Below are 22,536 nucleotides of genomic sequence, written 5' to 3' on the forward strand. Positions count from 1 at the left end.
CAGGCCCTTTGATCCTTTAAGGTGGAAGCTGCTAAATCCTGGGTAATCCTAATTGTGGCTCCTTATTATTTAAATTGTTTCTTTCTGGCTGATTGAAATATCTTTTCTTTAGTTTGATAGTTTTGAAATTTAGCCATGATATTCATTGGAGTTTTAATTTTGGAGTCCCTTTCAGCACCTCTTTCAGGAGGTGATCAGTGAATTCTTTCACTGGCTATTTTACCTTCTGATTCTAAGATATCAGAGCAATTTTCCTTTATGATTTTCTATAAGATTATGTCTAGGTTCTTTTTTTCACCATGGCTTTCAGGAAGTATAATAATCCTTAGTCTCTCCTAGATCTATTTTCTAGGTCTTTTGTTTTTCCTAGGAGATATTTCATATTATCTTCTATTTTTTCATTTTTGGGGGGTTTTGTTTGATTGATTCTTGAAGTCTTATTGAGTCATTCACTTCCATTTATTCAATTCTAATTTTTAGTGTATTATTTTCTTCAGTTCCCTTTTTTAGTGCCTTTTGTATTTGGCCAACTGAATTGTTTTGTTCATTGCATTTTATTTCCATTTCACAAATTCTATTTTTCAATGAATTGGTATCTTTTTCATATCTATTTTGTAAGGAGTTATATGCCTTTTCCATTTCACCAAATCTATTTTGTAGTGAATTATATGCTTTTCCCATCCCTTCTTGCAAAGGTCTCATTTCCTTTCCCCATTTTTCTTTTAACTCTCTTTTAAGATTCTTTATGAAATCTTCCAAGAAAGCCTTGTAAAATGGGCACTAATATCTCCCTTTGAGGCTTCATTTGGAGTTGATTTGCTTTAGGAATCTCAGGATTTGAGGTCTGTTCTCTCTCTCTCACAAAAACTTTCTATGGTAAGATTTCTTTTTGGTTTTTTGCTCATTTTTAAAATCTTGAGGTCTGCTCTTAATGAAAAGAGTGACAGCTGCTTTAGTAATCATGGCTAGGTCCTGCATTCTTTCGGGGCTCAGTGATTTACAATTTGCCTTTTGTAGCAAATTGGCTAGATCATCCACTTGCAACCAGGCTAGAGTATTCTAAGAGGCTCACAGAAGATTCCCAGGTGTATGGAAGCTGTGCTCTGACTCCCTGCCCCAGCTCCTTGCCCCACGCTCCCTGTGCTGTGGTCTGGGCTTGCAGACTGTCCCCCTGCCCATTTGAAACAGATTTGTTCCAAAGTTCTTCCAAGGTATCTTCTTCTGGGAATCCGTTGTACTCCAAATATTTGTGGGTTCTGTGATTTTGAAACCAGTTCAGAGGCTCAATCTACTGTGGTTTGAGAGAAGTCAAAGGAGATCACAAAAAGTCATGTCTGCTCTCTATCGTCTTGGCCAAAATATTTTTTAATGACTGTTTTAAATAGGTGGTGATTTCACCCTTTTCATTTTTGACACTATATTTCCTTTTCTTCTTTCTTTTATTAAGCAATAGTTTATTTATCTTATTGAGTTTTTTTTTTTTATTAATAATATCAGGTCCTAGATTTATTTATTAGGTCAATAGTTTTTTTTTTTAAACTTTCAATTTTATTTTTGAGGGTTTTTAATTTGATGCTTAAATGGGAATTTTAAATTAGCCTTTTTAAAAGTTTTATTTGCATATCCAATTCACTGATGTTGTTTTTCTATTTTGTTGATGTAAGAATTTAGAAACAAATTTTTCTCTCAGTACTAATTTGGATGAATCTCATAAATTCTGGTAAGTTGTCTCATTGTTGTCATTTTCTTTAATGACATTACTGAAGTTTCTATGATTTGTTCTTTGATCTACTTATTATTTAGAGATTATGTAGTTTTCAATTAATTTTTAATCTATTTTCCACTGACCTTTGTTGAATGTAATTTTTATTGTATTATTAATCAAAAAGAATACATTTAATACCTCTGCCTTTCTACATTTGATTTTAATATTTTTATTTCCTAATACATGATCAGTTTTTGTGTAGGTGCTAAATACTTCTGAGCAAAAGATACATTCCTTTGTGTTATGATTCAATTTTCTTCAAAGTCTGTCAGATTTGATTTTTCTAGTATTGCATTTACCTTAGTTTCTTTTTTATTCATTTTTATTGGACTTATCAAGTTCTGAGAGGGGACAGTTAAGATACTCCACTAGAATAGCTATGCTATCTATTTCTTCCCATAACTCACTTAATTTCTCCTTTAAGAATTTGGATGCTATACCATTTGGTACACATATGTTTAGTATTGATATTGCTCTAGGTCTATTTTTGCTTTTACTTTCTCTGAGATCAGGATTTTTACACTTTCTTTTAAAAAAATTTGTTATCAGCTGAAGCATTATACATTCTGCTGCAGACTCTTAGCTTTATTCTGTGTGTGTATCTGTTTCAAGTGTGTTTCTTGTAAACAACATATTGTAGAATTCTGATTTTTTGATCCATTCTGCTATCCACTTCCATTTCCCTCCATCCTATTGATCCTCCTATTTGTCTTCTCTCTTTTCACCCTTTCTCTCTTCACCAGTGTTTTGCATCTGTCTACCACCTCCCCCAATCTGTCTTTCTTTCTGTCATTCCTCCTGCCCTTTACTAAATACTCCCCTCCTACTTCCCTGTCTGGTAAGATAATTTTCAATGTTCAACTGATTATGCATGTTATTTCCTCTTTGAGCCAATATTGATAAGACTAATGTTCAAGCAATGCCCATTACTCACTCTCTTATTCTCTTCTCCATCATAATGAGTCTTTCATATCTCTTCAAGTGAAATAATTCAGATTAATTTCTAGTCATATGAAAAGATGCTCCAAGTCATTATTAATAAGAGAAATGCAAATTAAGACAACTCTGAGATATCACTACACACCTCTCAGATTGGCTAGAATGACAGGGAAAGATAATGCAGAATGTTGGAAGGGATGTGGGAAAACAGGGACACTAATACATTGTTGGTGGAATTGTAAATACATCCAGCCATTCTGGAGAGCGATTTGGAACTATGCTCAAAAAGTTATCATACCCTTTGTGCATACCTTTTGATCCAGCACTGTTTCTACTGGGCTAATATCCCAAAGAAATCTTAAAGAAGGGGAAGGGATCTGTATGTGCACGAATATTTGTTGCAGATCTCTTTGTAGTGGCCAGAAATTGGAAACTGAGTGGATGCCCATCAATTGGAGAATGGCTGAATAAATTGTAGTATATGAATATTATGGAATATTATTGTTCAGTAAGAAATGATCAGCGGGATGATTTCAGAAAGGCCTGGAAAGACTTACATGAACTGATGCTGAGTGAAATGAGCAGGACCAGGAGATCATTATATACTTCAACGACAATACTATATGAGGATCAATTCTGATGGACGTGGCCATTTCCAGCAATGAGATGAACCAAATCAGTTCTAATAGAGCAGTAATGAATTGAACCAGCTACACCCAGCGAAAGAACTCTGGCAGATGACTATAAACCATTACATAGAATTCCCAATCCCTATATTTTGTCCACCTGCATTTTTGATTTCCTTCACAGGCTAATAGTACACTATTTCAAGTCCGATTCTTTTTGTACAGCAAAATAACTGTTAGGACATGTATACTTATATTGTATTTAATTTATACTTTAACATATTAAACATGTATTGGTCAACCTGCCATCGGGGGGAGGGGTTGGGGAGAAGGAGGGGAAAAATTGGAACAAAAGGTTTGGCAATTGTCAATACTGTAAAATTACCCATGCATATAACTTGTAAATAAAAAGCTATAATTAAAAAAAAAGAAATAATTCAGTTTATTCTGCCTCTCCTTTCCTTCTGCAACCAGTGTACTCTTCTTTTTCATTCCTTAATTATTTTATGCCATTCCCTCAAATTTACCTTGTACCTGTACCCTCTATGTATATTTTTTCAAATTGTAGTATTACAATGTTTCAGAGTTACAAGTATCATCTTCCTATGTAAGAATGTAAATAGATCAGTTCTATTGAATACCTTGTGTTTTATTCTCCCTTTTAACCTACTTACCTTTCTCTTGAGTCTTGATTTTGGAGATTAAATTTTTGGTTTAATTCTAATTTTCTCTTTATGAAAGCTTGGAATCCTTTTATTTCACTGAATAACCAATTTCCCTTCTGAAGTATTATGTTTAATTTCACCAGGTAGGTCATTCTTGTTTGTAGTCCAAGTTCCTTTGCTTTCCAGAATATCAAGTTTCATGACTTCTGTGTAATCTTGCAACTCCCTGATATCTAAATTGTTTCTTTCTGGCCACTTGGAATATTTTTTCCTTTTGTGGACAGTTCTGAATTTTGGCCATATTTTTTGGGGGGGGGGAGAGGAATCTCTTTCCTGAGGTGATTGATGTATTCTTTCAATGCTTGTTTTGCCTTCTGTTTCCAAGATATCAGAGCAGTTTTTTTCCTTGATAATTTCTTGAAAAAGTCTGTCCATGTCCTTCTTTTGATTATGGCTTTCAGGCAGTCCAATGATTCTGAGATTGTCTCTTCTAGATCTATTTTCCCATGAGGTTTTTACATTGTCTTCTATTTTTTTGTTCTTTTTAATGTTTTTGATTGATTCTTGATGTTTTATAGAGTCATTAGCTTTTACTTGCTCAATTCTAACTTTTAAGAAGTTGTTTTCTTCAGTTAGTTTTTATACTTTCTTTTCTATTTGGCCAATTATACTTTTTAAGGAGTTGTTTTCTTTCCCTGAGTTATTGACTCTTTTTTCTTAATTCTGTTGAATCACTCTCATTTCTTTTCCCAATTGTTCTTCTACTTCTCCTATATGATTTTAAAGCTCCATTTTTTGAGTTTTCACATGGGTTCTTTCTGGGCTTGAGACCATTTCCTGTTTTTCTTTGGGATTTTGCCCATAGATATTTTGGTACTGTTGTTCTTTTCTAGGTTTGTGTCTTGATCCTACTTGTCACCATAATATCCTTCTATGATCAGATTCTTTTTGCTGTTGTTTGCTCATTGAAATCTTTTTCCTTTTTTTTACATTTGAGTTGGGGTTCTAGGGTAGAAGATGAACTGTTTTTGCTTTTTTTTTGCCAGGGACTACAGGCTCTGACTATTTACCTGGTACTGCATTAGTGTTGCCCTGAGGCCTATGGTGGTCCCTTATATCTTACTGAGAGGGATGGGGGATGGCTGGCACTGCTTGGAGCCATAGGAGTCTGGTAGCTTACCCGGTGCTGAGAGCTAGGATCCTAATGCTGGTGTCTGATATGTGCTGAGGTCCAAAGTGGGCTGTTTGTTTCTGTGTTTCCTCAAGGACACACTGAAGCAGGTGGCTTTCTGGGCAGATGAGGCACCTGTTTTCCTAGAATTATTCTGAAGCACCTGGTAGGGAGGGAGGTGGTGGGAGTCATGTTGTAGGGCCCAGGGGTCCTCAAACTACGTCCCGCGGGCCAGATGCGCAGCTGAGGATGATTATCCCCCTTACCCAGGGCTATGAAGTTCTTTATTTAAAGGCCCACAAAACAAAGTTTTTTTTTTTGTTTTGTTTTGTTTTTTACTATAGTCCGGCCCTCCCACAGTCTGAGGGACAGTGAACTGGCCCCCTATTTAAAAAGTTTGAGGACCCCTGTTGTAGGTTATCTGTTTGCTTAGGCACCTTAGGGTTGTTGTCTACCTGTTTACCTGGGGCTACACTGAGCATGTGGAAGTCTGTCCACTGGAGGTTGCCTGGTTGCCCAGGACTAAGGCAAGAAGCGGTTCTCAAAGCTGGAGTCTGCCCCATTCCCCTGGCTATGCTGAGGAATGTGCAGAGTCCTGGTGTTGGCATTTACCTGCTCTACTACACTGGGGCTCAGGATTTATCATTGGTTTGCTGAGATGGGGCTTGCTGGATGCTTCCTGTCTTGAGATGTGCTTCCCTTTTACTCAAGTGAAATTTTTTCACATTTTTTGGGCTCAAAGAGTATTTCCTCCTGATTTTTTCCTGCTTCTGCTGTTCCAGGATTTGTTGGGGTACTATCTGATAGTTTTTTGAAGATGAATATGGGAGAGTTACAGTGATTTACTGCCTACTTATTCTGCTATCTTGGCTCCCAGAAGTATTGATTTAAAGCATATTTTAATGTGGTTGTTGATAGTTTGAATTTCTTCCTTTGAAAATTACCTGTTCACATACTTAGATCATTTATTTATTTGAGAAATAACTTCTGGGGAATACTACATGTAGTTTTATACATTTGAATTAAGTCTTTGGATGTGAGACCATTTTCAGAGAAATTTTGTGCAAAGATTTTTCCACATTTACCCGTTTTCCTTGTTTTGACAAAAACATTTTAAATTTATATAATCAAAAATGTATACTTTACCTTGTGTTTTCCTCTCCCATAGTCTATTTAGATATAAACTCTTCCCCTAGCTTATGTATAAAAGGTAACTTTTTCTGTGCTTCTTTAATCTATTTAGGATGTAACCTTTTATATCTAAGACATGCATTAATCTGGAGCTCTACTTGGGGCATGGTATGAAATGTTGGTATTAAACTTCTGTCATAATAATATTTTATGACTAAAGAAAACTAGAACAGTCTCATTTATACGTTATGCTATAAAATGATGGCATTACTTGCAACTAATAATAGAAAGTTCCTTCTTTTAAAATAATCAATATTAATGATTTGGTAAGTAATTACCAAAGAATTGATTCAGGCGACACATTAGGCAGAATACTGGCCCTGAAGTCAGGAAAACTTGAGTTCAAACCCAGCCTCAGACACTTGCTAACTATATGAACCTGGGCAAATCACTTTATCCTGTTTGCCTCAGTTTCCTCATCTGTAAAATGAGCTAGAGAAGGAAATGACAAACCATGCCAATGATTCCATCAAGAAAATCCCAGATGGTGTTATGAAGAGTTGAATATGACTGAGACAACTCAATAACCACAAAACATTGACTAAAATATAAATGCTGAAAAAACTCAAGTATCTATATGTATGTAATGATCCATGTTATTTTCTTATTGCATAGACAAACAAATGAAGATAATTACAATGTGGTTAAATAAAACAACAATAACAACACAGGATTTGGAGTTAGGACACTTGACCTGGAGTTTTAATCATATGACTATGGAAAGTATTTAATATTTGTGTTACCTATTATCAAAGTAGCTGAATAAATGAACAAAAATCATTTATTAATCATACACTTTGTGGTACTTTGCTAAATGCTAGAGATACAAATAAAAAGTCATAAAGTCTCCACACTTAAGATGTTCATATTCTAATAGGCAAAGACCACACATATAGTTACTTGGTGGCCAACGAAGGCCATTTGGGAAATCACAGGAAATGTGAATAGAGTGATGAACTAACATATCATTTCCAGAAACAAAAATAGTACTTATTTTATCATTGCTTTCAGTTGTATGGAAAGAAATATATTTGTAACAAGAGTGACATGACCAACTTCCATGAGTTAGGAGCCTTCATAATTCTTACTTAGTCATGTAAATACTGACTCCTTCTTTGAGTTTTCTACTCATTCATGATGATATCTCATCAGCACAAAATTATACTTAAAATCTCATAAGGCTATAGGAATAACCCTATTGAGAGAAAATAAACTCTCTCTTTACTTAACTACTCTAGCTCTTGAACCCCCCCATCTATACTTATTTTTGCACAACCAATCACTCACAATCTAATGAACATAAATAATACACACAGATATTTACAAAACCAGTCACTCACAATAGTGACAATTCTAGATCTTAAAAATAAGCATTTACTTAACAATAATGCAAGAGAAATATCATAGTTACTCACTTATTAAAACCAGTGAATAAATAATACAACATATCACAATCTCAGTATATCACTGTCACTAAAGCAGTTGGCCAGTTAAATTACTTATCTTTTCTACTGCTCTGGAATTACTTAGCTAAGGTTCTGCCAGCTGTCTGTTTTTAGGTGCCATAACTCCAATAGGGAAGCTTTTCAGGGACCTGAACAGTTTTTTCAATTCTCCTTCTCAGGTACCTTTATCTTGTTCCTCCCTATCTTCAAAGGCTAAAATGAGTAACTTTTGATTCTCAATCACTCAACTTTCACTTAAAAAGTTAACAACTTCCTATATTTCCTCCAACAAAATCAACAGCTCTTTTAAAATCATATATTATGTCTAAATATTTAGATGATTTCCCCCCCTCTTTTAAACTATTCTTTGAAGTGAACAAGCAGATTTCAGAAACAAACTGATGCAAAATGAAATGAGTAGAACAATGAAACCACTGTATACAGTATAACAACATAATAAGATGATCAACCATGAATGATCCAGCTCTTCTCAGCAACTCAGTGATCCAAGACAAGTACACAGGACATACAAAAAAAATGCTAATTCATATCCAGATAGAGAACAGATTGACTCTGAATGCAGATTGAAGAATATTTTTTCACTTATTTTATTCTTTTTTTTTATTTTTTCTTTTGATCTGTTCATTTTTTGCAACTATGACTAATATGGAAATATGTTTTATGTAATAGCACACATATATTATTATTATATGTTAAATTGACTATCACTTTCAGAAGAGGGGAAAGAAAGAAAAAAACTTGGAACTCAAAATCTTGTAAAAATGAATGCTAAAAATTTTCTTGACATGTAACTGGAAAAAATGTTATTAAAAATTAAATTATCCTCTTAAATCATTAAATAGTAATATGCCAGGTAGCTGATATATAATTCTAATGTTCTAAGATCTCCATATGGTTCTACAACTCTTCTGATGTCCCTAAAACTGAGTTTTACATAAATATTTCTCTAGTTGTCAATAAATAAAAAGTTTTTCTCCACTTCTTTAAAAACCAAATTATTCATGTGAAAATAAGGTGATTTGAGTCTTTTCTACAGATAATTTTTGATGCAAAGCTACTTGAATCATATCTGATTTCTTTATATATCTCTTTAAACTTTTAAAATTACATAAAAATTCTTTTTATACTTCTTTTAGGCATTGCAATGTTTACCTATAACAGTGGCAGTATTCTATATCCTTTAACAATTGATATATAAAATTTCCTTCATGTAAAATATGTTTTTTTTTACAATTAAACTATTTAATATGAACCAAGAAGAATCTTAAAGAGATGATATATACACAAATGGCTTCAGAGAGAATAGAAAGAAAATGACTAGAGTAAATATCTGGATGGGATGTGAAACATGGCCTAATAAGAGGAAGCTAGATATATGTGCGCTATGAATTGTGAAGAAAATATTTCATAAACCAAATCACTACATATGTGTATAATTTTTAATCACTATTTGGAGGACTAGTATTTTAATTTCATTGGTATATGGAACTCCCAGTGAGGAAACTCTTCTAGCAATGCACTTTAGTCATAGAGTATTGCATGTAGGGGAAGAAGATAATCAGAATTTGTGAGTTGCACAGGGTCACAAAACCAGTACAGGCAGAGAATGAATCTAAGGCCAGCTTCTTCTTCCCTATGCTTCTATTCTGTTTTTATCATCATTTAAAAATTAACAATTTAAGGATAATAAAGAGGAAATTGTACTTACCATATCCCCTTTTTCTGACAATAGTCTATAAATTTTATACTTAAGAAAAACAAATTACTTACCCCCTGTTGCTGACAATTGCTTTTTTCAAATGAATGTAGTTTGCAGGAAAGATCCCCTGAAAAACAGATGTTTCATATCAGAAAAAAATTATGTTGTTTTCATCTCATCTTGACCAAACATAAAAGAACTTGAACAGACAACTTTCTACATAAAATAGCTTCTTTTTCCCCTATGGTTGCTTCCCTAAGGCAATGCACAGGGAATATATGGACTTCATGTATATGCTACATGGAAACTAAACACTAGTCTTACAAGCAAAATTATCTTTATCCCAGGGCATTTTGATCTTTAATAGAAGGGAAGAGAAATGGCTTTGCAATTTTATGATCTTTTCATTCTACAAGTACAAACTTGGGATCATATTTATAAACCAAGATGGAATGAATCAATAGTATAGGAATTACAAAGATTTCATTTATTTAGTAATAATAATTAATTAAAATATAAAGTGACTAGGCCGAAGATTGGGATGAAGCAAAGAACCAAATGCCATAATAAAAGGAAAGTAGAGCTCTGAACAGAACTGGAGCTAAGCTAAAAAGGCAACAGCAATTAGGAGGACTAGTACTGTGTTTTACTTGGGAAGATCTGGTTACTTTTTCTAATTCACCAGTCTTGTTAAGCAGACCTTAGACTTCTGAATTCATGAATCATTCATCATTTAGATAAGAATGTTGAAAGAAGGTATGGGTAGAATTCTTTTGATGTAGGTGCTGCTTTCTGGGATTCACAGGTCATTAGATCTATCTAACTGGAACACTCTTACTATGTCAGCAGAAAAAAAGGCCAGTCTAGTAAGGCACATTTGCATCCATCCTTTTGTATACATACACAGAAACTAAAATTTATTTAACTATGATAGCCTAACCATACAACATCCATTAATACACCAAAGGTTCTCCAAAGAATAGCATATCGATTAGGTTGGTTTTAAACAACTATCAAATTAGTATATTTTTTCAGATGTAGGCACCAATGTAAATCAATTTCCAAAGAAATATATGTTGTAATTTCAAAGATATACTTCATTAGAAGAAAATGCAATGGTTCATGAGTGGTTTCATTTTATAGAGAAAAAAAATCTAAATAACACATTTGTAGTTGAGAAAGTTGTTTTAGAAGCATGAAAATGATTAAGGAGAACAAAAGGATGAAGGCTGCCACACAAAACACAGAAAGTTCCATTCAACAACTTCCCTTCCATTGGGACATACCCCTCCTCTTAAGGACAAATTACATTTGTGGGACAAAACCTCAGTGTTTTGGACAGTACCTCTCACTTGAGAATATGAGAGATATATTTTCTCTAAATAAATAAATCTTTTTGTATCCATTAAGTAAAAATTTTCAAGGAATATCTGGCACCATCCTTATATTACTTTTTTTCAGTGGAAAATAGTAATAATCAACAAGTGAAAAGACAGCAGAACTTAACCTTTCATTCCTTGACATTCTTTCTCTCTCATAGCACATTCACTGATAGAACTTGAAATTGAGTGTAGGAAAAAGTCTCAGAACCCCAAAGAGCTAAAATTCTACAGGGAAAATAATAAAGGGTAATTTAAAAACTGTTTTGAGATATTCTTTCAACTAGCAGAATTCTCATCAAGGTCAAATGGAGTTTCTCAAGGTGTACAGATTAGCTCGCCATAGGACCTGATATTTGATTGGTGTTACATTAAAATGGCCTTCCTGCTACTAGAAAATAAATTGAGAAATGAAAGAAATATACTTACCAAATGTAGTGAATATGAAATCAGAAATTTTTGATATTTGTTAAGAGTTCCACTTTATTTTTTTAAGTCTGACTGCTTTGTTAAATTAAATGTATTTCTAAAAAGAAATTTTTCAACCATTTTGAGAGTCTGTTACTTTTAATGTGATAACTTTTCAAAGTCAATGCAGAAATGGAATAAAGATAGTTTGAACTGATTCTTTAAAATTGTTTTGATTATAGACAAAATAGCAAAGGCTCATGGCTCCTCCTCATGACAACTTTTAACATTTTTCTGACTCCATTATTCTATTAATTAAATATAATTATTGCAATATTTATATGATTTAAGTTTTATTAATTAGATATTCTTCAGAAACAGGAATAGATTAACAGCCCTGGAAAGTAAAGGATACCAAAGGCCTACTGTATGATCCCCAAATATTTCTATTCTGTTGGCTAGGCTCCCAAATTGTACTAAGGTTTTCTCCTTATAAGTATCTCCAGAAATCTAAGAACATGTTCAAGTAAAGTCCAATTAAACAGAGACTTGGTATGCAGATGAATTTTTCTACAGCAAATGCACAAACCTAAATTCTCAGGTCTGAGAAGTAAAAGCGTGTTCATGTTTTTTTAGTTACAAACTTAGAAACTAAATAATATTTGTAAAATACTTTTAAAACTCTAAACATAAATGGTGACTGTTGGTCAATCAAGTAGTATACTTATGTGTACCTACTATGTGACAGCTACTGTGCTAAGTGCTATTATTACTGTAATGCCTGATTTGTGAACTCCTTTAATTCTCCCAGAATCCAAATCACATCCCTTGCCTTTCAGATCCCTTTAATCTACTTCCATTCAACATAAGGACAGTAGATAGACAATCAAATCTGGAGTCAAAAGATTCTTCTTCTTCAGTTCAAATCTGTTCTCAGACACTTAAATCTATTTGCCTCAGTTTCCTCATCTATAAAAATGAGCCGGAGAAGGAAATGGCAAAACCACTCTGGTATGTGGGGTCGTGAAGAATTGGACATGATTGAAAAAGAACCGAATAAATTCAATATAAGTCATCTGTATATAACACTTTACCTGTTGTTCTATTGGGGAAAATAAGAAGAGATAATAAAGAACAAGTATTTTAAAAAACTAACACAACTACATTGGAAGATAGAGTTATCATTTTAAAAAGACTTATTCTGATTATATTAATATCATCTTGTGATCCAGGCCTAAAAATGGGTCTGACCTTCATCTTTTCCTTCTAAAAAGTATAATAGTTGTTTCCCCCAGGACTTCAACCCATCTTTTCTTACTGTACATAAAACCACCTAGTTCTGTCTATAGTTTTTTTTCCTTGCACATCTTGAATTAACAAGATTATTTCCTGGCAAACAGAGACAATGGAGAAATGCTGTTCAACAGAAACTCTAATATAGCATGATAGGAACAAAAGAAGAATAAAAGAAAAACAAATAACATGAGGCAATGTATTTTATTTTTACTTTATTCATTTTAACTTAAGTATTGGTGAATATAAGAATATAATTTTAATGAAACAGTAAGGCATATTGTGAATTAAAACATTTTGATATATAATCCATGGAGGAAAATGCATTATTTTCTTAAAAGCTTTAAATATATGATATGAAACTGTAAAGGGCTGAAACTCTGAGTTGATGCACTGGGGTCAGACAATGGAGCACGTAAGGCTAATTACTTATTGGACAATACTCTATTAGCATATGCTTGGAAAATGGCCCTTCCCACTATTCTGTAGTGGTTCAATCTTTTGGTGTATACAGAGAATTGTGGGAAGGATTAGGGGATGGAGCAAGACAAGTCAGAGTCACTTTGGTGGTAGACAAACAGAAGGAAGATTGTGGAGATCCTGCATCCATCCTGTTTACTTCTACTCCTAAAGACCAAGAATAAAGATCAAGAACTTTTGCTTATTTAACTCCGGCTGATTGTAAGGCATCCAGGGTGCTAACTCGGTCTTCACATTTGGTGCCCAACATGTGGACCAAGGACCCTAATTTCACTGAAGAAGTTCCCAGTGACTAAGAAATAGGGTGAGTGTTTTAATAGAAAAACAGGGGACTTACTTTGTTAAGGGCTAAACTAGTAACCTTTTCTAGCTAAATGGGGCAGATATTAGGAAAAGATTCTCTTCCATCCCTACCCCCAACCCCACTCCCACCCCGAGGGGGCGCTATAGAAAGCATACTTAAGTTGATCAAGGGGCAAGGCTAAATCGTAACTTGAGAGCAGATTGCTGGACTCTTGGGTACAGTAGAATGCACTTCCCCTTGGTTCTTAAAGGAAGAAGATATAGAGGCAGATAATTGGAAGCTAGTAGGAGATCAACTATGTGAATACTACAATGATAAAGGTCCTGATTCAATTTCCAAGGAAACATTCTATACATACAACATAATATAATTGGCCTTAAAGAATCCTGCAAGTTATAGATAAAAAGAAAAGTTTTTAGAACAGCCAGATGAAGAAGTGTGAGGAAAAAGAGGAAGACAAAGGAGAGATTAATAGCAATATCACCAGAGGGCATGAGGAATTAAGTGAGGTTAAAGGTTGTGGTGAAGGGCATGGTGATTCTCCTCTCACAAGTCAGCTTCAACCCGCCTAAACCAGAACTGGCTCTTGACATGCCCCCATCAACTTCACCTTTCAGGATGGAAGGAGGAGGAGTAGTGGGAGGGGCAGTGATACCACCAGCACATCCCCCCAGAAATCACTCCCTCCTATGACTAGATTGCAAAAGGCAGTACTTTTTTCATAATTATGATTTTTTATTTACATAACCCATGCCTGGATAATTTTTTACAACACTATCCCTTGCATTCATTTCTGTTCCCACTTTTCCCCTCCTTCCCTCCACCCCCTCCCCCAGATGGCAAGCAGTCCTATACATGTTAAATATGTCACAGTATTTCCTAGATACAATATATGTGTGAGAACCGAACAGTTCTCTTGTTGCACAGGAAGAATTGGATTTAGAAGGTAGAAATAACATGGGAAGAAAAACCAAAATGCAAACAGTTTACATTCATTTCCCAGTGTTCTTTCTTTGGGTATAGCTGCTTCTGTCCATCATTGATCAATTGAAACTGAGTTAGGACTCTTGGTCAAAGAAATCCACTTCCTTCAGAATCCATCCTCATACAGTATCGTTGTGTATATAATAATCTCCTGGTTCTGCTCATTTCACTCAGCATTAGTTCATGTAAGTCTCTCCAAGGCTCTCTGTATTCATCCTGCTGGTCACTTCTTACAGAACAATAATATTCCATAACATTCATTTACCCAACCATTCTCCAATTGATGGGCATCCACTGATTTTCCAGTTTCAAGCTATTACAAAGAGGGTTGCCACAAACAGGTCCCTTTCCCTTCTTTAATATCTCTTTGGAGTATAAGCCCAGTAGTATCACTGCTGGATCAAAGGGTATGCACAGTTTGATAACTTTTTGAGCATAGTTCCAAATTGCTCTCCAGAATGGCTGGATGTATTCACAATTCCACCAACAATGTATCAGTGTCCCTGTTTTCCCACATCTCCTGCAACATTCCTCATTATCTTTCCCTGTTATTCTAGCCAATCTGACAGGTGTATAGTGGTATCTCAGAGTTGTCTTAATTTGCATTTCTCTAATTAATAATGATTTGGAGCATCTTTTCATATGGCTAGAAATAGTTTCAATTTCTTCATCTGATAATGTTCATATCCTTTGACCATTTATCAATTGGAGAATGGTTTGATTTTTTTATAAATTAGAGTCAATTCTCTATATATTTTGGAAATGAGGCCTTTATCAGAACCTTTGACTGTAAAAATGTTTTCCCAGTTTATTGCTTCCCTTCTAATCTTGTCTGCATTAGTTTTGTTTGTACAAAAACTTTTCAATTTGATATAATCAAAATTTTCTGTTTTGTAATCAATAATGATCTCTAGTTCTTCTTTGGTCATAAATTTCTTCCTTTTTCACAGGTCTGAGAGGTAAACTATGCTATGCTCTTCCAATTTATTTGTAATCTCATTCTTTATGCCTAGGTCATGAACCCATTTTGATCATTTCTTGGTATACAGTGTCAAGTATGGGTCAATGAAAAGACAGTACTTAAAATCACAGAAGAAGGGCAGGATTTAGCTGATTTGAAAATAGGAATGTATCCTGTGATTCAACAGTTTAATTCTTCAGGTCAAGAAAGTAGAAAATACACTCTTTTTGACATAGAAATCCTCAAAGACCAGAAAAAAGCTTGCACTCTTTATGGGGCTACATCAGCTTATGTTAAGATGTTATTACAGAATTTGGCTTATGAAATCTTAACCCCTAGTGACTGGAAATCTATAGCAAGGACATGCTTAGAACCTGGACAAAACTTGTTGTGGCTTTCTGAATATAGTGAGCTCTGTAGGATACAAGTCCAATGAAATAGTCATAATGGAGTTAATCCTCCAATCACTTATGACCAATTAAGAGGTGTAGGTTTTTATGCAGACATTTAAGTAAAGATTAATTACCCCATAGCAGCATATGAGCAAAGCTGCTATCAAAGCTTAGGCTTTTCTCCCTGGTAAAAACAACAAGGGTGAAGCCTTCACAAAAATTGCACAAGGGCCAAATGAGCCCTTTGTTGATTTTGTGGGACATTTGCAGACAGCTGTCATATACACTAATGATGAAAATGCAGTAACAGAAATTATGATAAGGCAACTTGACAAAGAAAATGCTAATGAGGTTTGTAGAAGAATTATACTAGGACTACGCAAGGATAGTCCTTTAGAAGAGATCATAAGACACTGTGCCTCAGTGGGCTCAAATAACTTTTATAGTTAGGCTATGATACAGGCTTCCCAAGATTGGAACATGGGAAGACAGGGTCCCTTTTGGCAAGGAACTTCCAGAGAGACTCATCAATGCTTTCAATGTGGTGAAGTAGGGCATCTGAAAGCTCAATGTTGGCATAGAGACAGAGTGAGAAAACAGGGTGGGAGAACAAGACCCAATACCCCATGTCCAAAAATGAAACAGAAGCTTCCATTGGGCATCAGAATGTAGACAGGTTCAGGGAAATGGGATGAGGGGCCCAGCCCTAGGGCCCAAGACAAAAAATACTTGGGGCATGATGGCAGCTATACCCAGAGAGTGCCTAGAAGTTCAGTACCCAGATATGACCAATAAGCCAGGAAGCAATCTGATGGGAGAAAGGGATTACACAATAAATCAGCCAGGAAGCAACCTGATGGGAGAAAGGGACTACAATCGGGGAGAACAGAGTTGTATGCAGCTGGGACAACTGAGATACCCCCTGGAGAGGTGAAATCTGTTCCTCTCCAGCCTATGGATCCCTTGCTTTCAGGCACAGTAGGCTTGACCATTTCACCTCCTCAGAGTACTTACAAGACAATGTCCATCTACATACACTGATGTGGGAAACTGGGGAACGTATAGATAATATCCCAGTCAATAACACAGGCAGACAATGTGTGACTTATTACCCAGGAGAAGTAGTAGCATCAGGTTTACTCAAACAGACTTCTAATAAGCAATCTGGTGATAGTTGCCCAGATTCTGACTCCAAGCAACAAAGTCCAGGAATATACTGGACAGCAGCTGTGACAGCTGAAGGACCTATGCTCACTATCTACATAAATAGCATACCATTAGAAGGATTGGTAGACACAGGTGCAGATCTTACAGTCATTAGAGGTGCCAACTGGCCTAGTCACTGGCCAAAGATTACATGTGGTAACATTGAAATATACAATGGAACTAAATATTTTCTCATATGTCTTCCTCCTTAAGACATGCTTGTTAAGATGCTTGTATAAAACATGTATAATTTTATACATATTCAATTTAAATTTGTCTTTTTAAATTTTTAATACTGACAGATTTGTTACCAAATTTGAAAGCAAATCAGACTTGCTAAATGTTTTATCTATTTTTTTAAACTCCTATATTTGTCAATTCAATGTTTTGTTTTCAATTTATTAATCTCTTTAATTTTTTTTCAGAATTTCTACTCTGTTGTTTAGTTTTGGGAATTCACTGTGTTCAAGTTTTCTTCAGTTATGTTTCCATCCATTATTCAAAGATCACATGAATACACATATTATAGGAATTTTTCTATAGGAATTTCTCCCATTTATCTTTTGAATTCAATGAATTTTTAATATCACAATGTTTATTTGGGTACATGTGTCATTGTGTGAAACTACATTTGGTTTACATCTATTTTAGATGAAAGTGTGGTTCATGGGTTGTTCATTCCCCACCTTTCCCACATGATTATAGACTTCATATTATGTACTTCTAGTGTTTGATAATAATTTCTGTGTCTTCCCTTCCATTTCTACCATAGTATAGTCCCTTAATTCTTCTCTGTTGCTTCAGTAAAACCATCAAAATACTATAAAACTACTCCCTGGACCTCTCGTATTTAGCTTTCTTAATGAACTTTTACTTTATATCTGGAAAGAATTTACTTCTTATCTCCATATCAGCATGTAAATAATTCATCCTTACATATTTCCTTTTCAATTTAAAAATGTGTGTAGCTTTCTACATTTCTCTTGGTTCGTATATTTCCATTGCAAAATGACTACTCAACTCTTGCTGTAAGTCTTTAGCTTTTTTCTTGTTGATACATCATTTTCTAAACTCACCTATGCTTCACTCTAGCAGGTACCACATCTTATGTAATCTCAGCCATAGCATTTGAACTCTTTCTTTATGGTTTCTTATATTACTTTTTCATTGATTGGAAGCTCTGAATTTTGTTTATGATATTTTGGAAATTCTGAGTTTGAGTTTTCTTTTGGACTGTCTATAGACTATTATTGTTTTCAATCTGCCTTCTGGTTCTAAGAGTCTGGGCAGTTTTCAGATCAAAATTTCTTGAAGTATTATATCCAGCCTTTCTTGCCATGATTTTAAGTTAATTTTTAGGTTATATTTCCTTGACATATTTTCCAGATAAGTTGTTTTGCATATCATATTTTTACATATTCCAATTCTTTCCCATTTTGTGATTTTGTTTTAATATTTCTTTTCACACTGAATTATTTTCTATTTTGGTTCATTCTAAATTTTCAGATCACTCAATTCTTTAAATGAGGTCCTTGTGACTAGGATATCTTTTCTCTGGATTTTTTGTGAGTTGAAGTTTACTCCCTGGGCCTGAGTCCAAGGTCCTTTTTCATTGTATTCAATGCTTTCCATTGTTTTGTAATCTTAGCAGCATCACTGTCTAGGTTTTGAGGAAGGGATGCAATGTTCATTCTGCCTAAATTCTCCTTCATGCCACAGAGGATCAGGACATTCAAGCACTCTGCTAGTCTTTCTAGACAGAGATAGCTTTTGCCTCAGATCTTTCTACTGAGCTTCAGGGTGGCAGCTCTCATGGTGGACACCTGCCATAAAGCTTTGGGGGTGCCTGCAAGGTTTCAGAATTGTCCTAGAATGGTTGTTTTCTAGGGTTATCTGCCTGGAATCCAGCTCCTACTCACACCCTGAGGTCACCAGGTTCTAGACCATGTTAGACTTCTCCAGTAACCTGAAGGTGCTTTGTGCCCAACTTTCTAATCATTGCCGTATTTAATTTAGGGTTCCTATAGGGATTTTAGCAATAATCCTAAACATCCTTAATCTGGGTGAAAGAATCTACAGGTGATTATTCTAATTTTTCCTACTAATGATTCATTTTAGGTTTTATTGAGGTATCTGTGAGAAATATGGGCTCCTCTAGGTCCTAACATCATCATTTACCTACAATTCCCAAAGCTCCATAAGTTGGTACACTAGTCAGTAGTGAAAAGATAAAACAGAACATCAATGGAGTTATCTTACTGTTATTCTACGAAGAAAAAGAAATCTTTCTTGTATGTTTTTTAGAATAAATGAGGAACATGAATGAGAAAAAGGAAAAGTATGTCAACTGAAGGAGTAGAATTAACATAGATATTTAGTTGGGAATATGTATGCCAAAAAAGTTAATTTAGGGAAAGGATTAGGTCAGTGTAAAGAATATTAGTGAATGGCTGGGAAAATTGGAAACTAGTATGGTTGTAACTAGGCACTGACCCACACACTTAATTCCATATACCAAGATAAGATCAAAATGGGTTTATGATTTAGGCATAAAGAATGAGATTATAAATAAATTAGAAGAACATAGGATAGTTTACCTTTCAGACCTGTGGAGGAGGAATTTGTAACCAAAGAAGAACTAGAAATCATTATTGATCACAAAATAGAAAATTTTGATTATATTAAGTTAAAAAGTTATTATACAAACAAAACTAATGCAGACAAGTTTAGAAGGGAAGCAATAAACTGGGAAAACATTTTTACATTCAAAGGTTCTGATAAAGGTCTCATTTCCAAAACATATAGAGAATTGACTCAAATTGATAAGAAATCAAGCCATTCTCCAATTGATAAATGGTCAAAGGATATGAACAATTTTTAGATGAAGAAGTTAAAATCATTTATAGTCATATGAAAAAATGCTTTAAATCATTGTTGATCAGAGAAATGCAGATTAAGACAACTCTGAGGTACCATTACACACCTCGCAGATTAGCTAAGATGACAGGAAAAGGTAATGACGAATGTTGGAGGGGATATGGGAAAACTGGGACACTGATACATTGTTGGTGGAATTGTGAATGAATCTAACCATTCTGGAGAGCAATTTGGAATTATGCTCAAAAAGTTATCAAACTGTGCATACTCTTTGACCCAGCAATGTTACTACTGGGCCTGTATCCCAAAGAGATCTTAAAGAAGGGAAAGGGACCAACATGTGCAAAAATGATTGTGGCAGCCCTTTTTGTAGTGACTAGAAACTGGAAAATGAATGGATGCCCATCAATTGGAGAATGGCTGAATAAACTGTGCTATATGAATGTTATGGAATATTATTGTTCTGTAAGAAATGACCAGTAGGATGATTTCAGAAAGGTCTGGAGAGACTTACATGAATTGATGCTAAGTGAAATAAGGAGAACCAGGAGATCATTATACACAGCAACAACAAGATTATACGATGATCAACTCTGATGGATGTGGCTCTCTTCAATACTTCAACTGATTCAAACTAGTTTCAATTGTTCAGTGATGAAGAGAGCCATCTACACCCAGAGAGAGAACAATGGGAAATGAGTGTGGACAACAATATAGCATTTCCACTCTTTCTGTTATTGTTTGCTTGCATTTTTGTTTTCCTTCTCAGATTTTTTCTTTCTTTCTAGATCTGATTTTTCTTGTGCAGCAAGATAACTATAAATATGTATATATATTATGCATATATTGGATTTAACATATACTTTAACATATTTAACATGTATTTGACTACCTGCCATCTAAGGGAGGGAGTGGGGAGAAGGAGGGGAAAAGTTGGAACAGAAGGTTTTGCAAGAGTTAATGTTGAGAAATTACCCATGCATATGTTATATAAATTAAAAAATTAAAAATAAAATAAATAAATAAAAAACAACCACAACAAAAAAAATAATATTAGTGAGATCTGGAGTTAGGTAGGAACAGACATGAAGGGTCATCAATAAAAAGCCTTAATGAATAGTTTAGAAACTATAGATCAAATGACAGACAATAAGGTTACTTATTATCTGCATACTGATGAATGAATAATAAAAAGTGTACATGAATAACTATACGAAAAATGCTCCAAATCACTAACGAGAGAGAGAGAGAGAGAGAGAGAGAGAGAGAGAGAGAGAGAGAATGATGACAGGAATAGAAAATGACTGTTGAATATAGAGGCCAGAGAATCTGGGACAGGTCATCACCATGAATATTAATAGGGAAATCAAGAGCAAATTTATAGTTAAACTTATTTGTTGGAATATCTAAATTTAGCTGATAAAGTTTCTAGAATTGGAAAATTTATACACTATTTCAGTAAATTCCCAGGTTTAAAGAAAGTAGTTAAAGGAACCCTAATGCCCTTCCTAGCTGGATAAGCCTCCATTCTAGTCATATAATAAACCAACAAAAAAATCCTTGGGAAATAGAAGAAGACAAGATATCATGGAAAAAAATCAGAAGTTCTTAGCTTGCAGATGCAGCATCTGCTATTATATAAAGCTCAACTCCTACACATCATTTACGTTCAGCGATTTTAATTAATGTTCTTTTTCTTTCTTGATCTTTTTTTTAAGTCATGTGCTCAAGAGTGCCACGCAATGTACAAAAATAGTTGCTGCATGAAGCAAAATGTTTGATCTCCTCCAAAAATGAGTAGCCAACATTTTGAATTATATAATAAACAACAGTTGTTTTCTTGACAAGGACTCTCTGTGAAGAGGCTTGACTACTTTCGTTCTTATTATCTAGTACAGTACTAAAGATAACATTTTCATGTAACACATATAAAGTAAAGACTTTTAACATTTAACTGTCAGAAAAATAAATACACTTTTGGTAATAAGATGGATATTTTTGTAAAGATAGTAGACATTTACATTTTCAATACTGCATAAAAGTTTGAATAATGAGTTTATTCATGACAACTTATTTGTTGCACCCCTACAAATACAAATAGAACCCTGAATCCTTGGCTTCCCCAATGGTTGCCTCTCTCCAGCTAGACCAATGACTGACTCCTAATGACTAAGATAAAATTCTCCATCTCTTTGCCATACCAACCCCATTCTCCTCCAAGTCATCTTCTTGAAAGACAATAGGGTTATTTTCCTTTCCTTGATATCCTTTGATTTCATCAGAATATATCATATCTATCTTTTATAGTTTTTTCCTTCCTCAATCTTCCTCCCCTCTCTGCAATTTATTATCACAAAAATAACAGATTCACCTGTAGGTGGGTCACTGGGAAGTTCAGTAAAAGGTATTTCAGGACTGTTTTTCTACCATCTCTCATATATGATTTCAATTTTCACCCTTGTCTTCTTGTATACTATTAGAAAGAAAAAAATCTTTTAGTGATTTCTCTGTTATTTTGTTCTTGTTGTCCTTGGTTTGTTTATCTTTCTTATCTTTTTGATATTTTGGGCATTTGAAAAGCATGCTTCATTTTTTGGATTTAACTTACTTTTTTTAATGATTGGGTTGGCTTAGCTCTGCAAGGGATATTAGTTACCTTTGGTTGAATTTGTACTCAATTAGTTGATTTGAAGGTTGTGTTTTCTTCAATATCTTACCTGTTCATTTAGC

At 34.4% G+C, this 22,536-nt stretch overlaps 1 protein-coding gene across 1 annotated transcript in view; it reads right to left on the reverse strand.

The window, feature by feature from the left end:
• Positions 1–22,536, reverse strand: part of DOCK3 (dedicator of cytokinesis 3) — a 500,037-nt gene that overhangs the window by 311,035 nt on the left and 166,466 nt on the right. Inside the window, exon 4 of the mRNA XM_031958628.1 lies at positions 9,594–9,649. Within this exon, the coding sequence (XP_031814488.1) occupies positions 9,594–9,649 (56 nt within the window). The remainder of the gene's footprint in view (positions 1–9,593; positions 9,650–22,536) is intronic.

This window comes from Sarcophilus harrisii, chromosome 1, assembly GCF_902635505.1.
Source record: "Sarcophilus harrisii chromosome 1, mSarHar1.11, whole genome shotgun sequence".
In the NCBI taxonomy this organism is placed as follows: domain Eukaryota; kingdom Metazoa; phylum Chordata; class Mammalia; order Dasyuromorphia; family Dasyuridae; genus Sarcophilus; species Sarcophilus harrisii.